Source organism: Artibeus jamaicensis, unplaced genomic scaffold, assembly GCF_021234435.1.
Source record: "Artibeus jamaicensis isolate MK-2021 breed Jamaican fruit bat unplaced genomic scaffold, CSHL_Jam_final scaffold_666, whole genome shotgun sequence".
Classification (NCBI taxonomy): Eukaryota; Metazoa; Chordata; class Mammalia; order Chiroptera; family Phyllostomidae; genus Artibeus; species Artibeus jamaicensis.
The window spans coordinates 741,508-766,334 of record NW_026522053.1 but is presented as its reverse complement, the minus strand read 5'-3'; the positions used below and the strand labels follow the sequence as shown (position 1 = coordinate 766,334).

Here is a 24,827-nt window from a genome sequence, read left to right as displayed (position 1 = left end):
CATAATTGTTTTATTTTGGATGGTACTATAAATGAAATTGTTTTCTTAATTTTGATTGTTTATTGTTAGTGTATAGTAAAACAACTTACTTTTGTGTGTTGTTTGGTTTTGAAGCATGTATTCTGCTCTAGGCTTTTGAGAGGCTTTCTAGATTACCTGTTTGTTTTGTGTAGAAGCCCTTATTCACCAAAGATCCCCCCTCACTAATCTTTTGGTCTATCTATTGTTTGTCCTAACTGTACTCTTTGTACAAGGTGGCAAAGACAGCAAAATGCCAGAGTTCTTTGCTCTTCTGTTTTTTTAAATTATTTTATTGTTGTTCAAATACAGTTGTCTGCATTTACCCCACAGCACTCCCTGCCACACCAGCTATCTCCATCTCCCTCCTCTGCTTCCACCTGCCTTGGTTTTGTCCCTGTGTCTTTTATAGTTCTTCCTAAAAATTCTTCCCAGCTTCCCCCCATTATCCTCTCCCACCTCCCCTCTGATTAATGTTGGTTTCTCCTAATTTCAATGTCTATGGTTATATTTTGCTTGCTTGTTTGTTTTGTTGATTAGATTCCACTTAAAGGTGAACTCATATGGTATTTGTTCCTCACCACATGAAATATTTCACTCTGCATAATGCTTTCCAATTCCATCCATGCTGTCACAAAGGGTAGGAGCTCCTTCTTTCTTTCTGCTACATAGAATTTCATTGTGTAAATGCACCATACCTTTTTAATCCATTCATTTACTAATGGGCACTTAGGTTGCTCACAGCACTTGGCTATTGTAAATTGTGCTGCTATGAACATTGGGGTGCATAGGTTCTTTTGGATTGGTGTTTCAAGGCTCTTAGGATGTAATCTCAGCAGTGGAATTTCCAGGTCAAAAGGCAGTTCCATTTTCGGTTTTCTGAGAAAATTCCATACTGTTTTCCACAGTGGCTGCACCAGTCTGCAATCCCACCAACAGTGCCCTAGGGTTCCCTTTTCTCCACATTCTCTCCAACACCTGTTGTTTGTTGTTTTGTTTATGATGGTCATTCTCACTGGTGTGATGTGGGATCTCATTGTGGTTTTAATTTGCATCTCTCTGATGGCCAGTGATGATGTGCATTTTTTTATATGTCTCTGGGCCCTTCTGTATATCTTCCTTGAAGAAATGTCTGTTCAAATCCTTTGCCCATTATTTAATTGGGTATTTGTCTTCCTGGAGTGGTGTCATGTGAGTTATTTCTATATTTTGCAGATCAAACTGTTGCTGTGGTATCACTGACAAATACGTTTTCTCATACGGTTTGTTCTCTTTTTATTTTAATGCTGTTTTCTTTAGCCGTGCAGAAGCTTTTTATTTTAATGACGTCCCATTTGTTTATTCTTTTCTTTATGTCCATTGCTTTAGGGATCATCTCAGTGAAAACTTTGCTGCAAGGAATGTCTGAGATTTTTTGTGCCTATGTTTTCCTCTAGAACTTTTAAGGTGTCAAGACCTATATTGCAGTCTTTTATCAACCCTGAATTTATTGTTGTGTATGGTGTAACTAGGCGATATGGTTTCATTCTTTTGCATGTAGCTGTTAAGATCTCCTGCCAGTTTTTGAAGAGGCTACTTTTACTCCATTTTATGCTTCTGCTCCCTGTGTTGAATATTAATTGACCATAGAGACTTGGGTTTATTTCTGGTCTCTCTATTCTGTTCCAATGGTACATGTGTCTTTTCTTGTGGCAGTACCAGGCCATTTTGATTACAGTGATCTTGTAATACATTTGGTAGTGCATATTGTGATCCTTCCTACTTTGTTCTACTTCTTCAAAGTTGCTGTAGATATTTGAGGTGGCTTATGCTTCCATATAAATTTTTGAAATGTTTGTTTTATATTTGTGATATATGTCCTTGGTACTGTAATAAGGATTGCATTGATTTATAAATTGCCTAAGGCCATTTTTGATAATGTTAATTCTTCCAGTCCATGAGCATGATACATGCTTCCATTTGTTTTGTCTTCCTTAATTTCTTTCTTTAGTGTTGTGTACTTTTCTGAGTACAGGTCTTTTACAGCCTTGGTTAGGTATATTCCTAGGTACTTTACTTTTCTTCTTGCTATATCAAATGGGATTTTTTCATAACTTATCTCTCTAAGATTTCATTGTTGTTGTACAAAGGTACCTTCAATTTCTGAATATTGATATTTTATCCCACTGTTTTGCCAAATTCATTTATTAGGTTAAGTGGTTTTCTGGTGGATTTTATAGGATTTTCTCTGTATACTCTCATGTTATCTGCAAACAATGACAGTTTTGCTTCCTCCTTTCCAATTTGGCTTATATTTCTTTTTCTTGTCACATTTTTGTGGATAGGACTTCCAATATTGTGTTGAATAGGAGTGGTGAAAGTGCATATCCTTGTCTCACTTCTGAATTTATGGGAAAGCTTTTAGATTTTGCCCATTAAGAATGATATTGGCTATAGGTCTCTCATCAGTGGCCTTTATTATGTTGAAAAATTCTCCCTCTATTAGCACTTTGCTGAGTGTTTTTCTCATAAATAAGTACTGCATCTTATCAAATGCTTTTTCGGCATCTATTGATATGATTACGAGGATTTTGACTTTTCTTTTGTTTATGTGATGTATTTCCTTTACTGACTCGTGAATATTGTACCATCCTTACATTCCTGGGATGAATCCCACTTGATCACAGTGTATGATCATTTTAATGTATTGCTGGATGCTGTTTACCAATATTTTGTTGAGGATTTTTGCATCTATATTCATCAGCAATACTGGCCTGAAGTTTTTGTTCTTTGTTGGGTGTTTATCTGGTTGTGGGATGAGAATGATGTCGGCTTCATAAGGGGTTTGGGAGTCTTCTATCTCCTTGGGTTTTTTGGAACAGTCTGGGAAGTATAGGGATGAGCTCTTCCTTCAATATTTTGTAGAATTTTCCTGTGAAACCATGTAGTCTAGGGCTTTAGTTTGTTGGGATTTTTGGTTACTGCTTCAATTTCATCAGTTGTTATTGGTCTTCTCAGGCTTTTTACTTCTTCTTCAATAAGTTTTAAAAGATTATATTCTTAAAAATATGCCCATTTCACCAAGGTTTTAATCTTTTTGGCATATAGTTCTTTAGAGTAATTTCTTACAGTTTTTTTTTGTATTTCTGAGGTATCAGTTGTAATCTCTCCTCTTTCTATTTTTATTGTGTTTATTTGGGTCCTTTCTTTTTTTTTTTTCTTGATGAGTCTCCTTAAAGGCTGTTGATTTTGTTTATCTTTTCAAAGGACCAGCTTCTAAATTTATTGATCCGTAAAATTGTGCTTTTACTCTCTATGTCATTTAATTTTGCTCTGATTTTGGTTATTTCCATCCTTCTACTTTCTCTGGGCTGTCTTTGTTTTTGTTCCTAGGAGGAATTTAAAAAGAAAAGAGGGATTTTAGAAATTCGGAGCCTTTGGTCTTGGAAGGGACCACTGTTCTGAAGCCCAAGTGGTGAAAGAGAAAACTGAGCAACAAGGGCTGATTAAAACACATTCTCTTGGCAAATAGCAAAATCAGAGTATGGCTGTGGTATGTGTTAAAACCTTTGGATCGAGTAAAGTGTCTTAGAATGAGAGTCCAGATAATGAGGCAGTACCCAGAAAGTTCTTTTACTGGGAAAAATGTCTCAGGGAAGAGAGACTAAAGTTGTGGCTCTGGTTCATAACCTGATAGACCTACAGTCCCCACAGTAAACATAAGAGACAGAGACAGACAGAAGAGTGGATACAGAGAGGAGAGACAAAGACAGAGAAGGAGGTGGTAGCAGGGAGATGAGAAAGCAAAGAAACACAGTAAGTCCAAGAAGAATGTCTAGAAGAGGACCACAGGCATGGCTATTGGCACAAGGAGCTTATAGGCCTCAAATAATAACAAAGTTAAGTTTTAGGAGAGTTATATTGTGAAAAGAACAACTAGCCTACACTTTGGAAAACTATGACTATTGGAGACATAAAACAGCTTTTGGGTGAAAGGTGATGGAGAAAGCTGCTCAGTGTTCATTGAGGGTATGTTCTTCAACACCTGTTTTAGAGATCTTCAAAGATGAATATGGAGAAAGAAAAAGCCAAGGGCCACCAACAATAATGGTTGAAGAGCTCCTCTTATTGAGCATTCTCCACTCACAGGGTGGGGGACACTTGCTGTGCCTTCTCAGAGGGATTTAAGAAGTTTTACAGACCAGTGGCTGCTGTAGGTCTTCTATTATTCCTCTTATTTTACCTTTTTGCATGAGTGTGAGTTGGACCTACAACTTTTTGGTTCCTAGGTTTCCATATCAAGAGGAGTTATATCTACACCTTTATAGAGACTCTCATTTATTACTCAGAAATCCTACATATGCTTTGACATGGACAAAATATCATAAACTAAGCTATAGATCCAACACCAACTAAGGAAGGATAATTGGAACACATGACAGAAAACAGCTAAGCTATCACTATATTAGGAACACCTAAATATCAATAGAAAAGTTCAGTACAACAATCAAATGATGTTGAAAGTATATGAACAGTTACTGTGTTAGTCTAGACCTCTGAGTAGATATCAAAAACCAAAGGTGGGTAGGATCAAGGGTAGGAATTGCGGATGGCTGGGGTGGGTGGGAGTGGTGGAGGAAAATTAAGACAACTGTACTTGAACGATGATAAAAAAATTTTAAAAAAAGAAAAATAACTAAATAAAATTAATTAAAAAATTTTTTTAAATAAAATGAAAATTAAAAAAATTACAGGATTAAAAGTGCAAGGGGAAATGCATAGGAGAGGGAAAGAGAAAGGAGTAGAGAGAGGTGAGGCCAGGCCTCAGATCACAGTTGCGAGTCTGATACTAAGTGAAGGAGAGAAGAAAAGAAATTTGAGTGTAAGTGTCCTAAACTGTGATGCAGTCTACACAAAACTTCTGCAAAATTGTTGGGAGTCATTCAGCCAAAATCACTATCTGAGGAGTCTTTTGCCATACTTAGTTATTGGCTGGGAACAAAGGATACCTGCTGGGACCCTTGATCAGTTACATTCCCTGAAGTCGGAGGTCTGCAAGACACTCTTCTTCTGGTCACCACTGTTAACTCAAAGATGTTAAACACATTAAGAGATGGACAACTTTTTTCATAATAAATGGGTATCAAAATAAAACAGTGACAAAAATTCTTTTTCATCCCTCATACAGGTTAAAAAAGTAAGACTATTAGGCAATACACTACATTGACAGAGTTGGGGGAAACAATACTCTGATCTTTTGTTTATAATACAGGTGGCAAACACAAGGCCTGCAGACCAAATCTGGCTGTCCACCTTGTTTTATTCAGCCCAGCACCTTGTTTCTACCCAGTGGCAGCACTAAGCTCCTTGCCCCTAGTTAAGGAGTAGTTACATTTATACAGTCCTAAAATTACATTAGGCCCTTTTGAAGGCAACCGTGAGGCTGATGTGGCTCCCAGTGAAAATGAGTTTGACATCCCTGCCTTACACTTAAATGGAGAGGGAGAGAACACAAATATGAAAAAGAAAGTTATGTGGGAACAGGAGTTAGGGAGAAATAAGATCACTGGACCAGGAAATCTGAGGTTTGAGTTTGAGTCCAGCTTTCTAGGTTCCTATTTGCTGGTGTTGATCCAAGGATACCTGAGGCCCTGTCCTCTGCTTGCTTCATTCTGTAAAGTCCTTGTGTCCTTTTTCTATTCTATTATCAGGCCACAGACTGACCCTCTTGTTTTGATTCCTTACAATTTTTCCAGGCCAGGGGCAGGGTCAATTTTTTTCCTTCCCTCCCTTACCTCCTCCCCTCTTTTCTCCCTCCCTCCTTTTCTCCCTCCCTCCCTCGCTTCTTCTTTTTCCCTCCCTTCCCTTCCTTTCCCTTCTCTTCTCTTCCCTTCCCTTCCTTTCCTTTCCCTTCCTTATTTTCCCCTTCTTATTATCCTTTCTTAAGGCATTTAAACACGGGAAGGGGAAGTGAAACATTTATTGAGGGTCTTCTATTTGCTGGGAACTTGACCTATATCATGTCACTGAATCCTTGCAACAATGCTAAATGGTGGGACTCTTCATTTTTGTCATATTTTTATTCTTTTCTGTAAAGAGGAGGAAACACCACATAAGCAATATTAAATACCTTGACTAAGATCATGTGGTTAATATTGGCAAACCTAAGCCAAAGTCCAAAACTCTATGCTCTTCCAGTGCAGACCACTGCCTCCTTTTGACAGTATCTTGCCCCCTGAGGTTTCCACTGCTTTGAAGAATTGACCATGTTCCAGATTTGATGAGTGGGATCATGGCATCTTACACAGAGCCTTTCTCTCTTCAAATGTTCCTAACTGTACACCATTGGGGTACAGCTCTGCCTAGTTTCAGGAGTTGTAACTACCCCCCATGGCTAAGGATAAGTGAGCGACCTCCGGAATTTGAGCCACAGGAGACAAAAACCTGTCTCTGGTAGTGAATGCTGCCTCAGTTTACTCCCTGCCCCCAAAGCATGGTTGGAAGTCGGTGATGGGTAAGACTCCTCACAGAGAGAGGGGCAACCTAAGCCAGACTCAATCACTTGGGAGGCCATCATGGAAGGACTCAGGGGGCTGCAACAAAGAGTGAGCAATGGACCCTTGCCCCCCAGCTATGTGACATAGCCTAAATCCCCCATGACATCTGGGAGAAGTGCTTTCTGGCTCTAATCCACTGAAGACTGAAAACCTGATGGGGTCCTCCCTCACTTCTAGCAAGGCAAGGAGTGCAGCTCCTTACCTTCTTAGAGCGAATCTGGGGGAAATTTGGCATAAGAAAGAATTCCTTTAAAATCCTGTGAAACCTGCTTTGCTAAGAGTGTTTTCATTCATATGTTAAGGGTCGGATCAGGAAACCCTAAAGTTTCTGCAAAATCCCCTTCCTGACAGACTCTGACTCAGACAAAGCCCCAATATTTCTTTAAAATGTTTTCTACTTTTGATCCTTGCTGCCTTGTATTCCTGTGTATTACAACCCAATTAAAGCCTCTGAAGGAAGGGGCTCAAGGTCTTTTTTTTTTCTGAGAAACTGGCCACCTCTCCTCCCCAAGCAGATCATGTATTGCTAGTGTTTAGTTTTATCCATGGCCCATGGGGAGACTTGAGGGCAAAGTTGCCCCCACAGCACTCGCTTTCTTTTCAGCCTCTCCAGAATAACATGGGGTTTCTTTATGTGTAGATATCAGGATTCTTAACCTTCTCCCAGTCATAAAGGTAAATAATCTGACAAAGTTTTTCTCATGAATTCACACACGCACATTTTTTACACTTTTGCTCATATTTGTAGAGGATTCAGAGAGACCCTCCCCCACCCCGAGGCCTAACTCTGGACTCCTGTTAAAGGTTGCTTGATCTGGCAGTTTACTTTTCACTGGTCCTTGCCTGGAGAAATGTTTGATGTTTTCTATCTTGGGCAGGCAAAGTAATTCATTTTTCAGGCCCAGTCAGGGAAGGGCGTAGTGTCCATGGCTCATGCCAAATGAAATTTTTCTAGATAGATATTGGCACATGTGTACCTGGCTTCCATGGACTGGTGAGCTCAGTGGGACAATTAATTAAAGATGATCGATATGCCTGGGATTCATATCTGTGCCTCACTTTCACCACCTGAAATACTGGCATGCCTTTTTTTTTCTGCTTTTCAGAGTGAAGGAATAGTAGGATTAAGTATAAAAGTACTCAGAAAATAAAGCTCCATGTCAGTGTATCACTGAGGAAAATGCTCTGGGCTTGGCCCCCCGGCTATGGGGGCCATTTTTTTTGCATGGACTTCCATCCCAAGACTTCTTGAATCATCTTGATTCAAAACAGCTGTAGCTGACATTTCTCAACATTTCTGAGGGAAAGGAAAAACTGATATTCTCCCAGAGGCTTAGCTAAGGACCAGTATTGGCTGATGTGCTTCCCAGATGCTCTGTCCTTTAATTTTAAATGCACTCTGAGGCTTACATTGGACAGATCTTTCCATTTTGCATTTTTCTCTGAGAGCTACTCAGTGCTGCTGGTAAATTTAATTTATAGGTGGCTGGTTTGGTCAATTAGAAAAAAACCCTCATGCTCAAAGATTATGTAAGCCATCAAGCACTGCAAAATAAGCATCTCCCAGGTTTCACAGTCAACCCAAGGAAATATGACATCTGTCCTTAAAATGCTTGATGGTATTTTATGCTGTGAACTTGAAGTCTGGGATATATGTCATGGTAGTCTTCCTGCTGTTCAAGTAGGTAGAGACACAGTGCTATTCAATCCATAATATGGTCTTGTTATAGAAATGGCTCTGGTGTCTTCAATAGAGTGAGCCATTCTGATTCATTTTCTCCTTGTGATGCAAAAGATACTTGCAACTTTAGTGCTGTCTTGGCTGCCTGTTGGAACACTTTTAGGACTAGTCATTTGATTTTACACTAATGAGATTAAACCCAGCAGGGGCAGATATTGTTCCTTTTTAGTTTTCATTCCTGTTACTTAATTGTCATTGCACACACATAATGAGACTAGAAAAAAAAACATCCTGTAGCAACCTGTTCAATACAAATAATGGGCAGATGCAGCCAGATATATCCATGGTGACGTTCTTGACTCTCTTAGTACTCACACATTAAGGAAGATGGCCCAGAACACTTAACTCTTTGCTGAATGTGTCAGAGATGTATTTTCTCCTTTACTTCTCCCATGAGAAAGGACATTTACTCAAGTCCGTGTGTTTTTCTATATCAGTTGTTTGCTCAGCATCTTTGTAATTGATATATAGTTTGGGGTTCTGAGTGGGTGCTGGTTCCTGGTGTTTGTGTGGGCTGACTGTTCTGTGGCACCAGTGTTGTAGAAAAGATGTTCTCCATCAGCTCTCAAGGCTCCATCTTAGTAAATATTCTCAGTGGAAGAGAAATATTGAACCACAGGAGAGGCCATCAACACAGGTAACCCACATGAAAACTTTTTTTTTAATTTATTTTTTTATTCATTATGCTGTTACAGTTGTTCTATTCCCCCCTTCATTCCCCTCCACCCTACCCCCCCGTCCCCACCATTACTCCCTTTAGTTTATGACCATATGTCTCCAGTTCTTTAGATTCTGTATTTCCCATACTATTCTTGCCCCCCATCTATTTTTTTCTTTTTTTTAATTTTATTTATTTATTTATTTATTTTAGTTTCTTTTTTTTATTTTTTTATTTTTTAATTGATTATGCCATTACATTTGCTCTATTCCCCCTCCCTCCACCTACTCTCTCGCTCCCCCCATCTATTTTCTATCTACTGTCTATGCTACTTATTTTCTGTACCTTCTCCCCCCTTCTCCTCCTCCCACTCCCCTGTTGCTAACCCTCCTTGAGATCTTCATTTCTATGTTTCCACTCCTGATCTAGCTGTCCTCTTAGTTTGTTTTTGTTTTAGGTGTGGTTGTTGATAACTGTGAGTTTGCTGTCCTTTCACTGTTCACCTTTTTTATCTTCTTTTTCTTAGGTAAGTCCCTTCAACATTTCATATAATAAGAACTTGGTGATGATGAATTCCTTGAATTTGATCTTATCTGAGAAGCACTATATCTGTCCTTCCATTCTAAATGAAAGCTTTGCTGGATAGAGCAATCTTGGTTGTAGGTCTTTGGATTTCATGACTTGAAATACCTCTTTCCAGCCCCTTCTTGCCTGTAAGGTCTCTTTTGAGAAATCCGCTGAAGAAATCAGCTGCTCGTCTTATTGGGGCTTCATTATATGTTACTTCCTGTTCTCCTTTTATACCTCTACAACTGTCTGTCTTAGAATTTTGGCATTTTAATTATTATGTGTCCTGAAGTGGGCCTCTCTGGGTTCCTCTTGATATGAACTCTCTGTGTTTCCTCAATTTGTGTGACTTCTTGTCTCCTCAAATTAGGGAAGTTTTCCATCATTACTTTTTCAAACAGGTGTTCAGTCCCTTGCTCACATCTTCTTCTACTTGTATCACTATTATACGAATATTATTATGTTTCATGTTGTCCTGAATATCCTTTAACCCCTATTTATTGTTCCTGAGTCTCTTTTCCTTTTCTTGCTCTTTCCAGGTGTTTTTTCTCTACCTTGTCCTCCAGCTCACTGATCCAGTCTTCTGCTTCATCTAGACGAATTTTGATTTCTTCTACTGTAGTCTTCAATTCATAAATTGTATTCTTCATTTCCTCTTGGCCCTTGTTAATAATTTCTATTTCCATTTTCATGTTGATATAGTTTGCAGTGAATTCATAGTAGTTTCCCTGTAGTTTCTGGCAATTCTCTGTGATCTCATTGAGCTTCCTGATAACCATTGTTTTGAACTCATTGTCTGACAGTTGGCTTGCCTCTATTTCATCTAACATTCTTTCTGAGGCTTCCTCCTTTCCTTTCATTTGGTGATTGTTTCTTTGTCTTTCCATTGTTTGTGAGACTCTTCTTGTTATCCTCTGCTTCTTAAATTGATCTCTCTGACTTCCTGCGTTTATGGTATCAACTTCTATGTTGAGATACAATATCAGTTTTTTCTGCAAGATACAGTAGTGCAGTCCCCTTGATCTTGGGAGCTTGCTGTTCTTGGACTGTCATTTATGTTGGCTCTCTGTACTTATTTGGGTTTTGATTGTTGTTGGATCTTTCTTTGATGGATCCTTCCCTCCAGCTGGTTAACTAAGTGTCAGTCCATCTACCACCTCTGTATTTTGTTGTGCAGGTGTGAACAGGTTGTGTTGAAGCTTCTTCTTCTGTCTGTATGATGTTTTGAGGCTTCTCTCTCACTATTGTTCAGTTGTTTGTTCTGGGTAATTTTTCCACAATTTGGTTGTATTTCCAGATGGTGCTGGGTGGAGATTATTTTGGCTTCCACTCACTCCTTCACCTTTTTCCATTATTATCTGTTAGGGTTCCTTTCTTGGTGGGTTCTCCCTTTCAGCAGGTATACTGGTGTTCACAGCTCCCTCCTACACTTTTTTTGTGATCAGTTGGAGGCAAAACAGAGTAAGACAGCAGGAGTGTATTCTATAGTATAATTTAAAGTACCAACCCATAGAGAAGAGACTGGAGATCCTTTGGATAAGCATAGTGTTAACCATATTTCACCCAAATAGCCACTTTTTAGAAAGGGAGGAAAAAAGGTAAGACTGTTGTTGGCAGGGAAAGACTGTGAGAGCAGTGAGCTTGTGGGATGTCAGATTATGAGGTATAGTGAGAGTAAAGGATAGAAAATAGGTGTAGTGTACAAGAGAATAGAGTTAACCACAACAGTAATAAAGTTTCTGATATAGTGAAGTGAGCTATGATCCAGGAGGGGTGCTGTGTAGTATTTACAGTTATATGGAACAGCAATTATTTACAATAGTAATGAAGCAAAAATCATATGATGGAATCTATGTGATCTTAATAACAAGAGTGGGAAGTACATGACCTAGAGTAGTGCGCTATTAGAACACATGTAGAAATGAAAGAAGGAAAATTAAAAACACACTGTGAAAGGCAGAACAAGGAAAACCAAACAATGCAATTTAACAAACCAAAGAAGACTAAACAGAAGAGAAATAAAAAATACTAACAAAATAAAAGATGTACAAATGTTGAAAAACTAATAGAAATATATGATAATTTGCAAGTTCTCTAGAATCACAAAATGAAATTTGTCTGACTGTCTCAGTTGTTGGGGTGACCCCTCTTTGGGTCTAACTCTGGTCCTTTCACAGCTCCAGGTTTTACTGTCTGACTTGAGGAAATAAAAAATAGGAAAGGAAGAAGGAATTGAAAAAAAAAAGCCTCCTGCTGGGTTCAAACCTGCCAAGTGAGTTCTTCTGGTCTCCCTGGCTCCTGGCAGCTGAGGGACATTGGGTTTCACCTTCCAGTGCTTTGGCAGGGATGGGCACCAGGTCTGATCAGCACTCTTCACAGTTGCCCAGTCTCCAGCCCAATTTCTCAATTCACTGCCAGGCCCCCTAGTACCCTTCTTTGCCCAGACTACACCTTCAGTCCAACCACTGTGCTATCCTTGAGTTGTACCTATTAAGGGTAACTCACACATCACCTTCTCACTCTTGCTGTCCTAGATGCTAGGGACTCTCAGACTCGATTCAGGGTAGTTTGGCTCCCCCACTGTGTTCAGTCTTTCTGGGGATTGCTGACTCCCAGAGCCCTGCTCTCCTGTGCTTGGGCGTCTCTGCCTCCCTCTTAGTGAGCCAGTTGACCTGCAGGGCAGAGATGCCAACATGATTGCTGCTACAGATACCAGCACATGTCTCTTCTGCTGCGGAAACAGCTGAGGTGGGATGGGGGTCAGCTGGTTCCGTGGCACACACTGGGGAAACTGGTGCAATTGGGTGTGCTCTGTTGCTGTGGATGGGGTAGGGGCACAGCCTTGGTCCTGGGAGCAGAGGTGAGGCTGCAGAGGCTGCACAGGCACAGACCAAGATCACAGAGGGGGCTGCTGTGGGAGAATTCCATAAACAGCCACTGAGTGCCTCTTATTTTTTCATTTTGAGAAATTCATCTGATTCAAGCCTGCCACTCCAGTTAAGCACCTGGCCTCTCACACAGCCCAAATCTCCAACCAGACCATAGACTATCAGGGTCAGGCTCCATCATGTTCCAACTCTTCCCAGCTGGCGTCCACAGTCTCAGTGGGTACACCACCATCTCTCTGTGTTTGCCACTTCCTTCTTATTCCCCATTCCACCTTGACTTCAAGCATCCAGGTCCATCCTGATGCTGCTCAAACCCCCTTGTTTGGCAGGGGAAGGTGCCATTGATTTGGCTCTCTCCCAAGAATCCTGTGGCAGACTCACTGGGCTCTGGGCCTGGGGCTGCAGACACCCTGGTCCCTGCACTGATCCCAGGGACCTTATTGTCCTGAAGCACTTTCCTTGTCGTCTGATTTTTCAATGTCCTCTAGAGTTTTGGCTTCCAACCTTCATATATGCTGGAATACCCTGGGCTGCTCACTCTGTTCCTCAGAAGATTGGAAGATTGGCTAGGTGTTCCACCCATATGCAGGAGGAAGTAGATTCCACCATATATATCACTTATATGTGGAATCATTAAAAAAAAAAAGCTCATAGATACAGAGAATGGTGGTTGCCAGAGACGGGGTTTCAGTGTGGGCAAATGAGTCAAGTGGGTCAAAAGGTATAAGCTTCCAGTTAGAACATAAATAAGTGATAAAGATATAACATACTACTTGATGATTATATTATGGCTAGTAATACTGTACTGAATACTTTAAACTTGCTAAAAGAGTAAATCTTAAAAAGTTCTCATCGCAAGAAAGAAAACTGTATGGTGACAAATGTTAACAAGATGTATTGTGGTGATCATTTCATAATATACAAATATAAAATCAACATGTTGTACACCTGAAACTAATATATTATTACATGCCAATTACACCATAATAAAAAATTAGGGGCATTAACAGAACATTTAATCACATTAGCTGAGTTTAAGTCTAGTCCCTAAATAATCCAAAGAATACTTAGTTTCTTTATTCTGTTGTACTGTTTTATGAAATAAGTAAATTCAATCTAAACTGCTTAATTATTATTTTTGTTACTTATTTCAAACTATAAAGTTTGTGTATACTATTACAAATTGATGGAAGTATCCTCTAACATAGGTCTACACTTAATTATCTATAAAATATTAATGGAAACATCACTGTTCCAATCAGGCACAACAATTTTCTTCCACTTTAAAATAAAAACTTCTAACCCGGCTCAACAACTAATCAAATCTAAAATTATGGTTTTGAAAAAATTAATAGAGGCACATTAAAAAAATAAATACAGTATAAAAGCTTGCTTTTTCACTGAGTCAGTGTAATTTATGTTTGTTTGCTTTTATGGCTATTCGATTTGCAGTGCTCTTCTGGGCAGGTTCAGTATGCAATCCTCATTCTTTAGACACTCAAAAAACCCACAGACTTAAATTGTATGAGAACTTCATCTGATACTGTTAGCCAAAGACACCGTAAGTAGCACTGTAAGAACCTTTGTACTAAATTTTAACACTGTTCATTAACAGTTCCATTTTCCTGAGTTTGCGTTTGTTCTTTGGCATTGATTTAGGATATAATCCACTTTTCAGAAGGTGTTCCTTGCTGAGGCGAATTCGAGCACCATGCTGAAGCTGGAAAGAGCATAAAGCTTGAAGAGGACGAAGCAAAGTCTGTCAAGATAAAAAGAAAGACCTAAAAATGCGTCTGTGGCAAGTCATGGTTTTCTATCTAGATCAGAAACAAGCATGATAATGATGATGAAGATTTCCTTTTAACTATGAAGAGCAACAGTTACCCTAAAATATATGATGATTACTAAATTAATAACTTATTTAAATTCATACCTTATATAGCACTAAGTAACTCCAGTGAAAAGACACAAATTGATTTTCCATATAGGTGATAAAGTCCAAATTTAGCTTTATACATTAAAATATTTAAACCCCACTAAAAACTGTTGCCATTATAATTTGATCTGTAACAAAGAGACTGCAAGAAATTTAGTTGATTCATTTTTCAATCACAGAAGGCTGCAAGCTTCCCGCTACCTGATAACAATTACATGATGACAGTAATGGGTAAATAGTTTACTAATGCAAGTAGTCCATGGACTACATAAAAGTTAGATATCCAGGTTTTATTGCATTTGAAATAATTCTCACTCTATATGTACCAGTCTAAATTTAAATACCTACAGGGCCAGCCATTTAATGTAAGTATGTGAACTGGGTGGATTCATAGGGTAACGAAGAACAGTGGAGGTTGTAAAAAAAATGGGATCATTATGCCTTTCCTACACTTATTCAAATTAAAAATTTTAAAAATAAAAACAATATACTATTTTTTATACAGAGATGTCAGTGTTTTAAACACATTTTGAGTCAGATTCTTTCCTTGAGCCTGAGAACCCTTATCTAAATTTTTAAGATAACAATAGCAACATTTGATTGAGAACATTGTTTAAAAAAAGAAGAAAAAGGGAAAGCATTATGCTGAGTGAAATAGGCCAGGCATTGAAAGACAAATACCATATGATCTCACCTTTAACAGGAAGCTAAACAACAAAACAAACAAGCAAGCAGAAAAAAAAAAAAACCCAAAAAACAAAGACACTGAAATAGAGAACAAGGGGACAGTGACCAGAGGGGAGAAGGAAGGGAAGTTAAGGGGAAAAGGGGGGAAGGATTTGGAGGAACAAATAGGAAGGACACAGGGACGAGAACTGGGGGGGGGATGGAAATGGGAGGGAGGTGGGGAGCAAGGGGCGGGGGAGGCTGGGATGGGAAAAATAGACAAAAAACTGTACTTGAAAAATAACTAAATAAAATTTAAAAAATAAATAAATAAATAAATAAATTTAAAAAAAATAATTGATAATCACCCAAAATGTCTACATGGTCATTCCAGTTGCTTTTAGAGTATAAAATAAAATGCCATAGTTACTCAAAAAAAAAAAAAAAAAAAAAAAAAGAAAATAATATATTTTGCAGAAATAGGTTTATAATGGTAAAAAAAAAAAAAGAAGAAAAAGAACAAAAAAATAATATATTTAACTACAAAAAGTTCAAAATGTCTGTGAAAATTTATTCCCTCACATATACAACACAAGAAGTAAAAAGGGCTTAATAGCTTTAATGTACAATAAATTCTTATAAATTTTAAGCAGTCACTGGTAGTTGCTTCTTCATAATTCACCCATTCTTTTCTTCCTTATTAAAAAAATTAAAAATTTTATTCAAGGTGTCAATGTGTCTAGCTAGTAATATGGCATGGGGTAATGACACAATCTATCCAATGAGATATATGTGTAAGTCCTTAAGTGGGGCTTCTGGAGAGTCTTTTTAAAATGGGACAGACTCAGCAGGCAGAGGCTTGCTCTTTCTTCTGGACTGAAACAGTATTGTTAGAGGTGGAATAACCTCTAACATGTGTCTACAGGGCAATAAATATGAAGATTAAAACCAAATATATATGATGATGAACAGAAAGACAGGAAAAATCTAGGTTGCTGATGCATCCCAGCCCTGGCACTTCTTACCTACAGGAATTCCTAAAAAAAGGAATTCCTACATGGTTCAACTACTACAGTAAGTGCTCTATTACATAAGAAAAAGACAAATATCTTGGAAAATCTGCATGATACTGCTGTAGAAAGTTCCGTATATGTGTTCTCATAATTTCTTTTAATATCTTCATTTCTTCAAACAAGAGAGAAAATGTGGAAAGAACTATATATTACATTACAGACTCAACATAGTAGAATCACTGAATTCTTTTTTAAAAAATATATTTTATTGATTATGCCATTACAGTTGTTCTATTTCCCCCCTTCATTCCCCTCCACCCTGCACACCCCTCCCCCACCATCTCCCCTTTAGCTTATGACCATGTGTCTCAAGTTCTTTAGATTCTATATTTCCCCTACTGTTCTTGCCCTCCCCCCCATCTATTTTCTACCTACCATCTATGCTACTTATTTTCTGTACCTTCTCCTCCATTCTCCCTCTCCCACTCCCCTGTTGCTAACCTTTCATGTGATCTTCATTTCTATGGTTCTGCTCCTGATCTAGCTGTCCCCTTAGTTTGCTTTTGTTTTAGGTGTGGTTCTTAGTAACTGTGAGTTTGCTGTCCTTTCACTGTTCATCTTTTTTATCTTCTTTTTCTAGGTGAGTCCCTTTAACATTTCATATAATAAGGGCTTGGTGATGATGAACCCCTTGAACTTGATCTTATCTGAGAAGCACTTTATCTCTCCTTCCATTCTAAATGAAAGCTTTGCTGGATAGTGCAATCTTGGATGTAGGTCTTTGGATTTCATGACTTGGAATACTTCTTTCTTGCCTGTAAGGTCTCTTTTGAGAAATCAGCTGACAGTCTGATGGGAACTCCTTTGTAGGTGACTGTCCTCTTATCTCTTGCTGCTTCTAGGATTCTCTCCTTTATTTTAATCTTGGCTAATATAATTATGATGTGTCTTGGTGTGTTCCTTCTTGGGTCCAACTTCTTTGGTACTCTCTGAGCTTCCTGGATTTCCTGGGAGTCTATTTCCTTTGCCAGCTTGGGGAAGTTCTCCTTTATTATTTGTTCAAATAAGTTTTCCACTGCTGGCTGTTCCTCTTCCCCTTCTGGTACCCCTATAATTTGGATGTTGGAGCATTTAAAGATGTCTTGGAGGTTCCAAAGCCTCTCTTCATTTTTTTGAATTGTTGTTTCTTTATCCTTTTCTGTTTGGTCATTTTTTTCCTCCTTCTGATCCACTCCTTTGATTTGAGTCCCAGTTTCCTTTCCATTACTATTGATTTCTTGTGCATTTCCATTCATTTCAATTAGTTTAGCCTTCATATGTTCCTCTAATTTGTGACTAAAATGAACGAGTTCTGTGAGCATCCTGATCACCAGTATTTTGAACTGTGCATCTGACAGTTTGGCTATTTCTTCCTCGCTTAGATTTATTGGCTCTGGGGCTCTGAGTTGTTCTTCAGCCATGTTTTGATCTCGTTCGTGTCTGTTACATATGAGAAGCGGAGACTTAGTTGTTCACCAGGGCGGGGCCACCCAGGTTGCTGGTTTGTGATGCTGTATGTGGGGGCAGGGTCAGAGAGGGACAACAGTGGTCCCCTCTGCCGCTTCTCGCTGCTGGGGCCTGCATGGTCCATCTCACTGCTCACTTCTTCACCAGTTCATCTGTGTGCGAATGTGTGACCGCGGTCAGCCCTTAGTGGGTCTGCTGCCTTGCACCCTCAGTGGGTCCACCTGCTGCTCCACACCTGGGATCCGTCCATGGCTGCCAGCACGCCTGGGTCGTGTGCCCAGGTTGGTCGGGTGGATCTTTCCTACCCAACCCTGCTCTGCTGCTGGCTCTGCCCCTCTTACCAGTTTGGCTGAAGGGTTCGTTGTTGTCAGACTTCCATATAGTTCAATTTTCTGTGGTTTGGTTGTGTTTTTGTTGGTAAGTTTGTTGTTTTTAAACTTGGTTGTGTGAGAAGGCACAGTGTGTCCACGTATGCCTCCATCTTGGCAGAAGTCCAAATCACTGAATTATGAATCACTGTACTTAGGAAACATCTAGGACCATATACAGACTGAGACAATTAAAGGTTTTTATGACATCAAATTCTTCATGGACAGGAGAACATTAATATTCCTATGGTTAAGGGCCTCTAACTTTTATCTCCTGAAAATAAGCATCTATTAACTTTCTGAGGTAATTAAGAGAAGGAAGTTTGGAGATAGATCTGAATGAGATTCCCCGCTCCGTCTCTGTGGTTTTCAGTAGGGCTATTCACAAATATTCCAGTGCTCCCTGGTACATGATCAGATTGGATTTTCTAGTCCCCTTTGAAGTTAGACATGGCTATATAAGTAGCTTTGGTTAATGACATGTGAGCACAAATAATGTGTGCCATCTCTGGGCAGAAACTTCAAACTCAGTATATGATTCACCACCTCCCCTTATTTTTTCCTTCAAGAAAGTAGAATGAAATGTCTCAAGAATATCTCCATAAGCTTGGGTCCCTAAGTGATTGCAATGAGAAGAGATCCTCCTGGAAATCCCACTGGACAGACATGAGAGGCATAAACCTTTGTTGTACTATGCCATTCTAATTTGGGGGTTTTAAATTATTGCAGCCTAATTCAGTTCATCTTTTTTTAAAAAAATTGAACTTATTTAGGTGACATTGGAAAGTGAAATTATATAGGTTTCAGGTCTACAATTCTGTAACACATCATTTGTATATTGCATTGTATGTTCATCACTCCAAGTCAAATCTCCTTCCATCACCATTTATGCCCTGTTTACCCATTTACCCTTTTTAACTCCTCCCTCCCCATTTCTCCTCTAGTAGTCACAATGCTCTTGTCTGTATTTTTTTTTCTTGAGATTTTATTGGTTGTTCTGAAGTACACAGACATTTCAATTTGCACACAGTTTTTAACATACGTACCAAAAAATGTAAAGTCATGTAGTTATGATTCCAGTGACTTTCCAGCTTAAAATTTGGGGACTAATTTCCTTAATAGAGTATCAAGTACCAATATCTGTAAATGTTGATATGCTGTTACATCAAAGCCCAACTAATTTACAATTTAATATATATACTACATAATTGAATTTTCAATCTTTCACAGCACATTAACGAGGTTACTAGGAACACTGGACTACCACAAGATGTTACAGAGTGCACAAAGTTCTGATGGGGGGAGCCAAGATCAAGGAGTGGTTTTATTTAGGAAACACTTCTACCAAAAACATGGGAATAGAAGTAATTTTAAATGCTCGAGACATAGTAAATGCACAACTGACTCCAAATTGCCATTTAGTATGCTTTGTATTACAGGATATAAAAATGACCCCTATCTATGGAATGTTTAGCCGGCACCCAAGACAATCAAAGCCTCCCATATTCAGTATCCCACTATTTTCTGGTTGTACCAAAAAATAAACAACCAGCAAATGATTTCACCTCTTAAAAAAAATCATTTACACTTAAAAAAAATGGGATGAGGAGAAATTCCCTCCTTCTTAAAAATGTTTCTAGAGCTACTAAAAAACTTGCATTTACAAAATAGTTGATAAAAATATTCCTCTGGATTGTACAAGAAGGGAGACAGGGACCACTGATCAGACATGATATATGATATTAATCAGACTTGGCTTCTTTTTCTCCTGCTTCATACGAGGCTGGACTCTCCTCGTTTTCAGTTTCTCCGTTCTCTGCCGGTAGAGCTTCCTTAGGTTCCTGGTTAGCCAGGTCGGCCTGTTTTCCCTTTGCTCCCCTCTTCCCTTTCATTTGCACCTTTTTGTCTGCAGGTTTATCCTTTCCTGCCACCTTTTTTGGCTTGGTTTCCACTTTTGCAGGAGGAGGCTTAGCTGACAACCTCGCCTATCTTCTCTTGGGCTCCTCCTTCACCTGACCTTCCTCTTGGGCATCGTGGAGGTGGGGCGGGTGCCTGCTGGGTGCCTGAGAGCCCAGACGCACGGGGAACCTTTGCAAACCTGGAGTGCCTGGCCGATACTGCTTTTCCCTCTGCCCAAACTGTTGTCTATATTTTTTAGGGTTTTTTAAAATTCTTATTTTTTGCTTAATTCCTTCAACTTTTTCATGCAGCCCCATAACCCACTTCCCCTCTGACAGCTGTCAGTCTGTTCTCTATAAGTCTGTTTCTATTTTGTTAGTTTATCTTGTTCATTAAATCCCACATATGAGTGAAATTATATGGTATTTGTCTTTCTCTAACTGGCTTATTTCACTCAGCAAAACACTGTCCAGGTCAATCTATGCTGTCACAAAGGGTAAGATTTCCTTTTTTTTTTTTAACAGACAAGTAGTATTCCACTGTGTAAATGTACCACAGCTTTTTTTATCCACTCATCTTCTGATGGACATGTGGACTGCTTCCAAATCTTGGCTATTGTAAATAATGCTGCCATAAACATGGGGGTGCATATATCCTTTTGAATTAGTGTTTCAGATTTCTTCACATATATTCCTGGAAGTAGAATTGTTGGGTCACAATAATCTAGCCTATCTTGACTGATGTAATCATGTACTAGTTATATGTCCTCAGACATAACCTCTCTTTGGCTCATTTTCTTTATTTGTAAAATGAGGAAAATAATGTCTACCTTATAAGGTTGTTATTATGATACACTAAGATGATACACTAAAATGTTTGGCATACTACTTGATAATAAATGACAATATTTCAAACATATCTGAGGCAATGTGAAGCTACATGAGATATGGACTTGTTCTGAGGAAAAAAAATCCTCTTACAAAATTAGCAAGTTACAAAAAGGTTATTTGAAGGTAATGCCAAAGTTTTGTAAATCCTTTTGTCTATAGGTACAAAGTGAGTTTTCATGGGACCATTATTACCAAATACTGGTGTTGAGTAGAGGTTTAAATCTTTTTAAAACGTTCACAAGGTAAAACTTCATAAGTATAGATGGTTCTATAGTAAAAAACTTTCCCAAGCTCAAGACTTCCAGGGCATGAAAAGCCCTAGTAAACATTACTGTAGCTGAATTAAAATCACCAACTTTCAGTTCAAATTTTTTGTTGATCCAATCAGCAAGGCAAGAAAGGGCAAAATGATTAACTATTTGAGTGTGTGGCATCACACAGTTAACATACATTATCCCATTCAATTCTCACAACAATACTATGAGGTTAACTTTTTTTTATATTATAGATAAGAAAATAAGCACAAAAAGATTACATGAATTGCCCACTGGCAAAAAAATAATGATGATAAATGATGAAGTTTTAATTCAAACCTAATTCAAAGCTCATATCATGCTACCTCAAATGTCTGAAAAACTGCTCAAGAAAAAAGGATGAGGATGAATCCATAGACTAAGAAAGCTATTATTTTCAGGAGCCCTACCTCTATAGAATGAAGCCAGTTGAAAAATTACTAATTTCCCCATCATCTTAAGGTTTTTATGATGATGGTACTAATTAAAGGTTATTGGGGGAAAATGTATGGCATAGATTTCCTCCATAGGAAAGAAAGAAAACACCTATTAGTGTGGACAGTATTTGTGTTTTTCAGAGGAATGTACCATTTTTATAGCTAGATTTGACTAGGCTGAACTTGGGGTTCCCTCACTAAGAAAGCTAAATTTTTGCCATCTGTAATAATAAGTAACTTGGGATGTTTCATTATGCATTTCTTCAGCTCATACTCCAGCCGACTATCTTATAAAGCACCTCCCAAATCATAAGTCTGATTGTCAAATATTCTTTTCCTACTCCTGATGACTACAGTATGACTATTCCTGCTGACAAAAGCAAACAGAATGAGAACTCTAGGACCTCACCATTAATTTGGGATTTTATGTTGAATTTTATTCATAGATAACAATAACAAAAGCTGAGGAGATGAAGGGGCATGTCTCCATTCTGTATCTTAAACTTTGTTGTTAGATGCTATACTCAGAACATAAGATAGGTTTCCTGCTATAATGGTATATTAATTAATGCTAGAATAATATATGTTGCAAAACTGTAAAAAGAAGAAGCAACAGCAGCATTAGTTAGCAGTAGCACTAGTACAAACCCTATCCTGAACCTCACCCTATTAGTTATCAAACCACCAATACCAACATTAAAGCTTTTGTTTAGGATTGTAGTAAAGATTGAATTCTAATTGTGGGAATAAAGGATGTCTGTCCATAGAGTATTCTTTTCAGAACCCAAAAGAAGGTGAGGAAAATTTTAAACCTATAGCCAAAGAATATTATATTGTCCCCTCGATATTTGAACTTTTAATGGGTCCTTGGTCTGATGGTAGTTGATCATAGAGTTTTCCATTAACAAAAAGGGAAACACAGAAACTGTATGGAAAACAAGCTTAAACAATACTAAGACACCTAAATATAGTATAGTTTATTTTTTTGTTTTTTTTCTCTCTCTCATGAAATTATAGGAAAAATGGTAAATAGAAAAAAAAGACAAGTATGACAGTATATTAAGTGTTATATGTTGATGGTCAGGTACATAGAAGAAGGTAACAAGGTTAGAATGGAGGTAGAAAAGTCTGAAAACACTTCCCAGTCATTTGGGGTAAGGATCTAGGGTCCCTCATGAATATTTTTCTCAAATAAGAGGAACAGAGAAAGTGAAACTGCCTAGATCCAAAACAAAGTCAACTTACATTGACACACACATACAGAAATCCTACCCATGAAAGCTCACATCTTTCATCAAAAGAAGAAATGTCTGCAACTCCAACACTTTCCATGCCAGGGTACAGAAGAGTAGAGGCGAAGACAAATAAATGCTTGCTCCTGGACTTTTTTAATTCTCCTTGCTCTAAAGGCCTTTTGTGGTTTTTGCTTGGTAATTAGCCGAGTTACTATGAGCTGAGCTTTTATACATCATTGAAATTCCCTTCATGGCTAAGGCACCCTCTTACATAATAGTAACCACAGTGCATAGTGAGTGAGAGACAGAGAGAGAAAGAAGGCAGGAAAGAATACTTGGTGTGTGTTAAAAACTTCATTTAGTTATATTCATTATCCTCTGACTTTTTTTAGTTGTATTTATCAAAACCTTTCAGTGAGCATAAAAACCCTAACAATGTTTTATTTTGCCATTTTTTCTTTTGCCAGAGTGCAAAGTTTTTTTTACATATTCCAAAGTTTAATATGTTAATGAGCACAATAAAATATTATTCTTTAGTGATGATTTTTAATTACATATGAATCATCAGACTTTCATGAAAAGTAAAATGATGATTGTAGGTTATAATCTTTTCATACATGCAAGTGTTTTTGTCAAAAAGTTTTATATTTTTTTACACTTTAAGCATGGTTGATAAGAAACAGGAAGTTGGTATAACTCTTCGAATAAAAGAAACAATGCAAAAAAGTCCTTCTTTTAATTAAAAAGAAAAAAGCTGTGTACAGAAGAATGAATACTAAAAAGGTAATACAAAATACTAGAAGAAAAATCTAGCCCCCCTAAAACCTGTATTTACTGTTGTGATTCTTAAGTGTAATTTAGCATATTGCAAATGTTTTGCACAGCTTAGAATACTATATAAATAATTTTAAATAATGAAATCTGGAATGCTAAACTAACAGAAAAACACCATAGATGAAAAGGTTATCAACGTACATAAATCTCTATCACAGATACATTCTAGTTTTCACTTGAACTACCAATTTAACAACCTGTGCGTTTCTACATTTTCTATATAAAATCTAACTGAACTCCTACTTCCAAAAACTACATAATTTTGCAAAGTCATACATACCTCTTGTATACAGTTGTTTTTCTCCAAAATGGAAAGAGCAACAGCTGCACATTCCAGAGTAGACAGGCATCTATTAGTTGGTTGCATCCGAATTACATACTGACTAGAAATGCTAGATTTTAACTGCACCTGAAACCAAAAACAGAATAGAATGTAATATTTGCATTAAATTTAAAACTATAAAGTCTGTGTTTTGAATACTAATTACTTTCATTTCCTTCCAAAATTGCCAGTTTAGAAATATTAAATGTACCAATATTTTCTCTATATAATATCCTCATGTTATTGTCAAATAGTAGAAGAGGATATCTTCATATATATCTGAAAAAGAAAATACATTCAGAATGAATGCAAGTTTCTAAAATTTAAAAATGGGTTGGCTAATAAACCCCACTTAATGGGTGAAAGAAGATACAGGAATGGCAAAGAAGATACAAGAATAGCAAATAGGTATGTGTAAAAGGGCTCAACATGATTTAATGTAAATTAAAATAACCATAATATAACATTCCATACGCACCAGGACAGTTAAAATCAAAATTACTAACAGCACCAAATGGGGAGGATATGGAGCAAATGACACTCTTGTACATTGTAGTGGGAGTGAAAATGGTTTAATCGCTTTGGAGAATTTATTTTATGGTTTATCCTCCCATTATTTCTTAATATAAATTCATAAGTGTATGTCTGTGTGGGTGTAAGTGCATATAAATATAGAAACATACACACATACACATGATGTGTATATGTATTTCTTTTTTTAAATATATTTTATTGATTATGCCATTACAGTTCTATTTCCCCCTTTCGTTCCCCTCCACCCTGCACAGCCCCTCCCCCAATCCCTCCCTTTAGTTTATGACCACGTGTCTCAAGTTCTTTAGATTCTATATTTCCCCTACTATTCTTGCCCTCCCCCCATTTTCTATCTACCATCTATGCTACTTATTTTCTGTACCTTCTCCCCTCTTCTCCTTCTCCCACTACCCTGTTGCTAACCCTCCATGTGATCTTCATTTCTATGGTTCTGCTCCTGATCTAGATGTCCTCTTTGTTTTTGTT

At 37.9% G+C, this 24,827-nt stretch overlaps 1 protein-coding gene across 2 annotated transcripts in view; it reads right to left on the bottom strand.

The window, feature by feature from the left end:
• Positions 1–3,192: 3,192 nt before the first annotated feature.
• Positions 3,193–24,827, bottom strand: part of LOC119062473 (tRNA-uridine aminocarboxypropyltransferase 2-like) — a 105,489-nt gene continuing 83,854 nt past the window's right edge. Inside the window, exons 5-6 of one of the 2 annotated variants that reach the window (XM_053659506.1) lie at positions 23,766–23,894; positions 3,193–3,386 (exon numbers count right to left, since the gene is read on the bottom strand). In XM_053659506.1, coding sequence (XP_053515481.1) covers positions 3,231–3,386; positions 23,766–23,894 — 285 coding nt within the window. In that variant the 3' untranslated portion in view covers positions 3,193–3,230. Of the gene's footprint in view, positions 3,387–9,294; positions 14,168–23,765; positions 23,895–24,827 lie in introns of those variants that run through there. The other variant, XM_053659505.1, reaches the window with a different exon arrangement.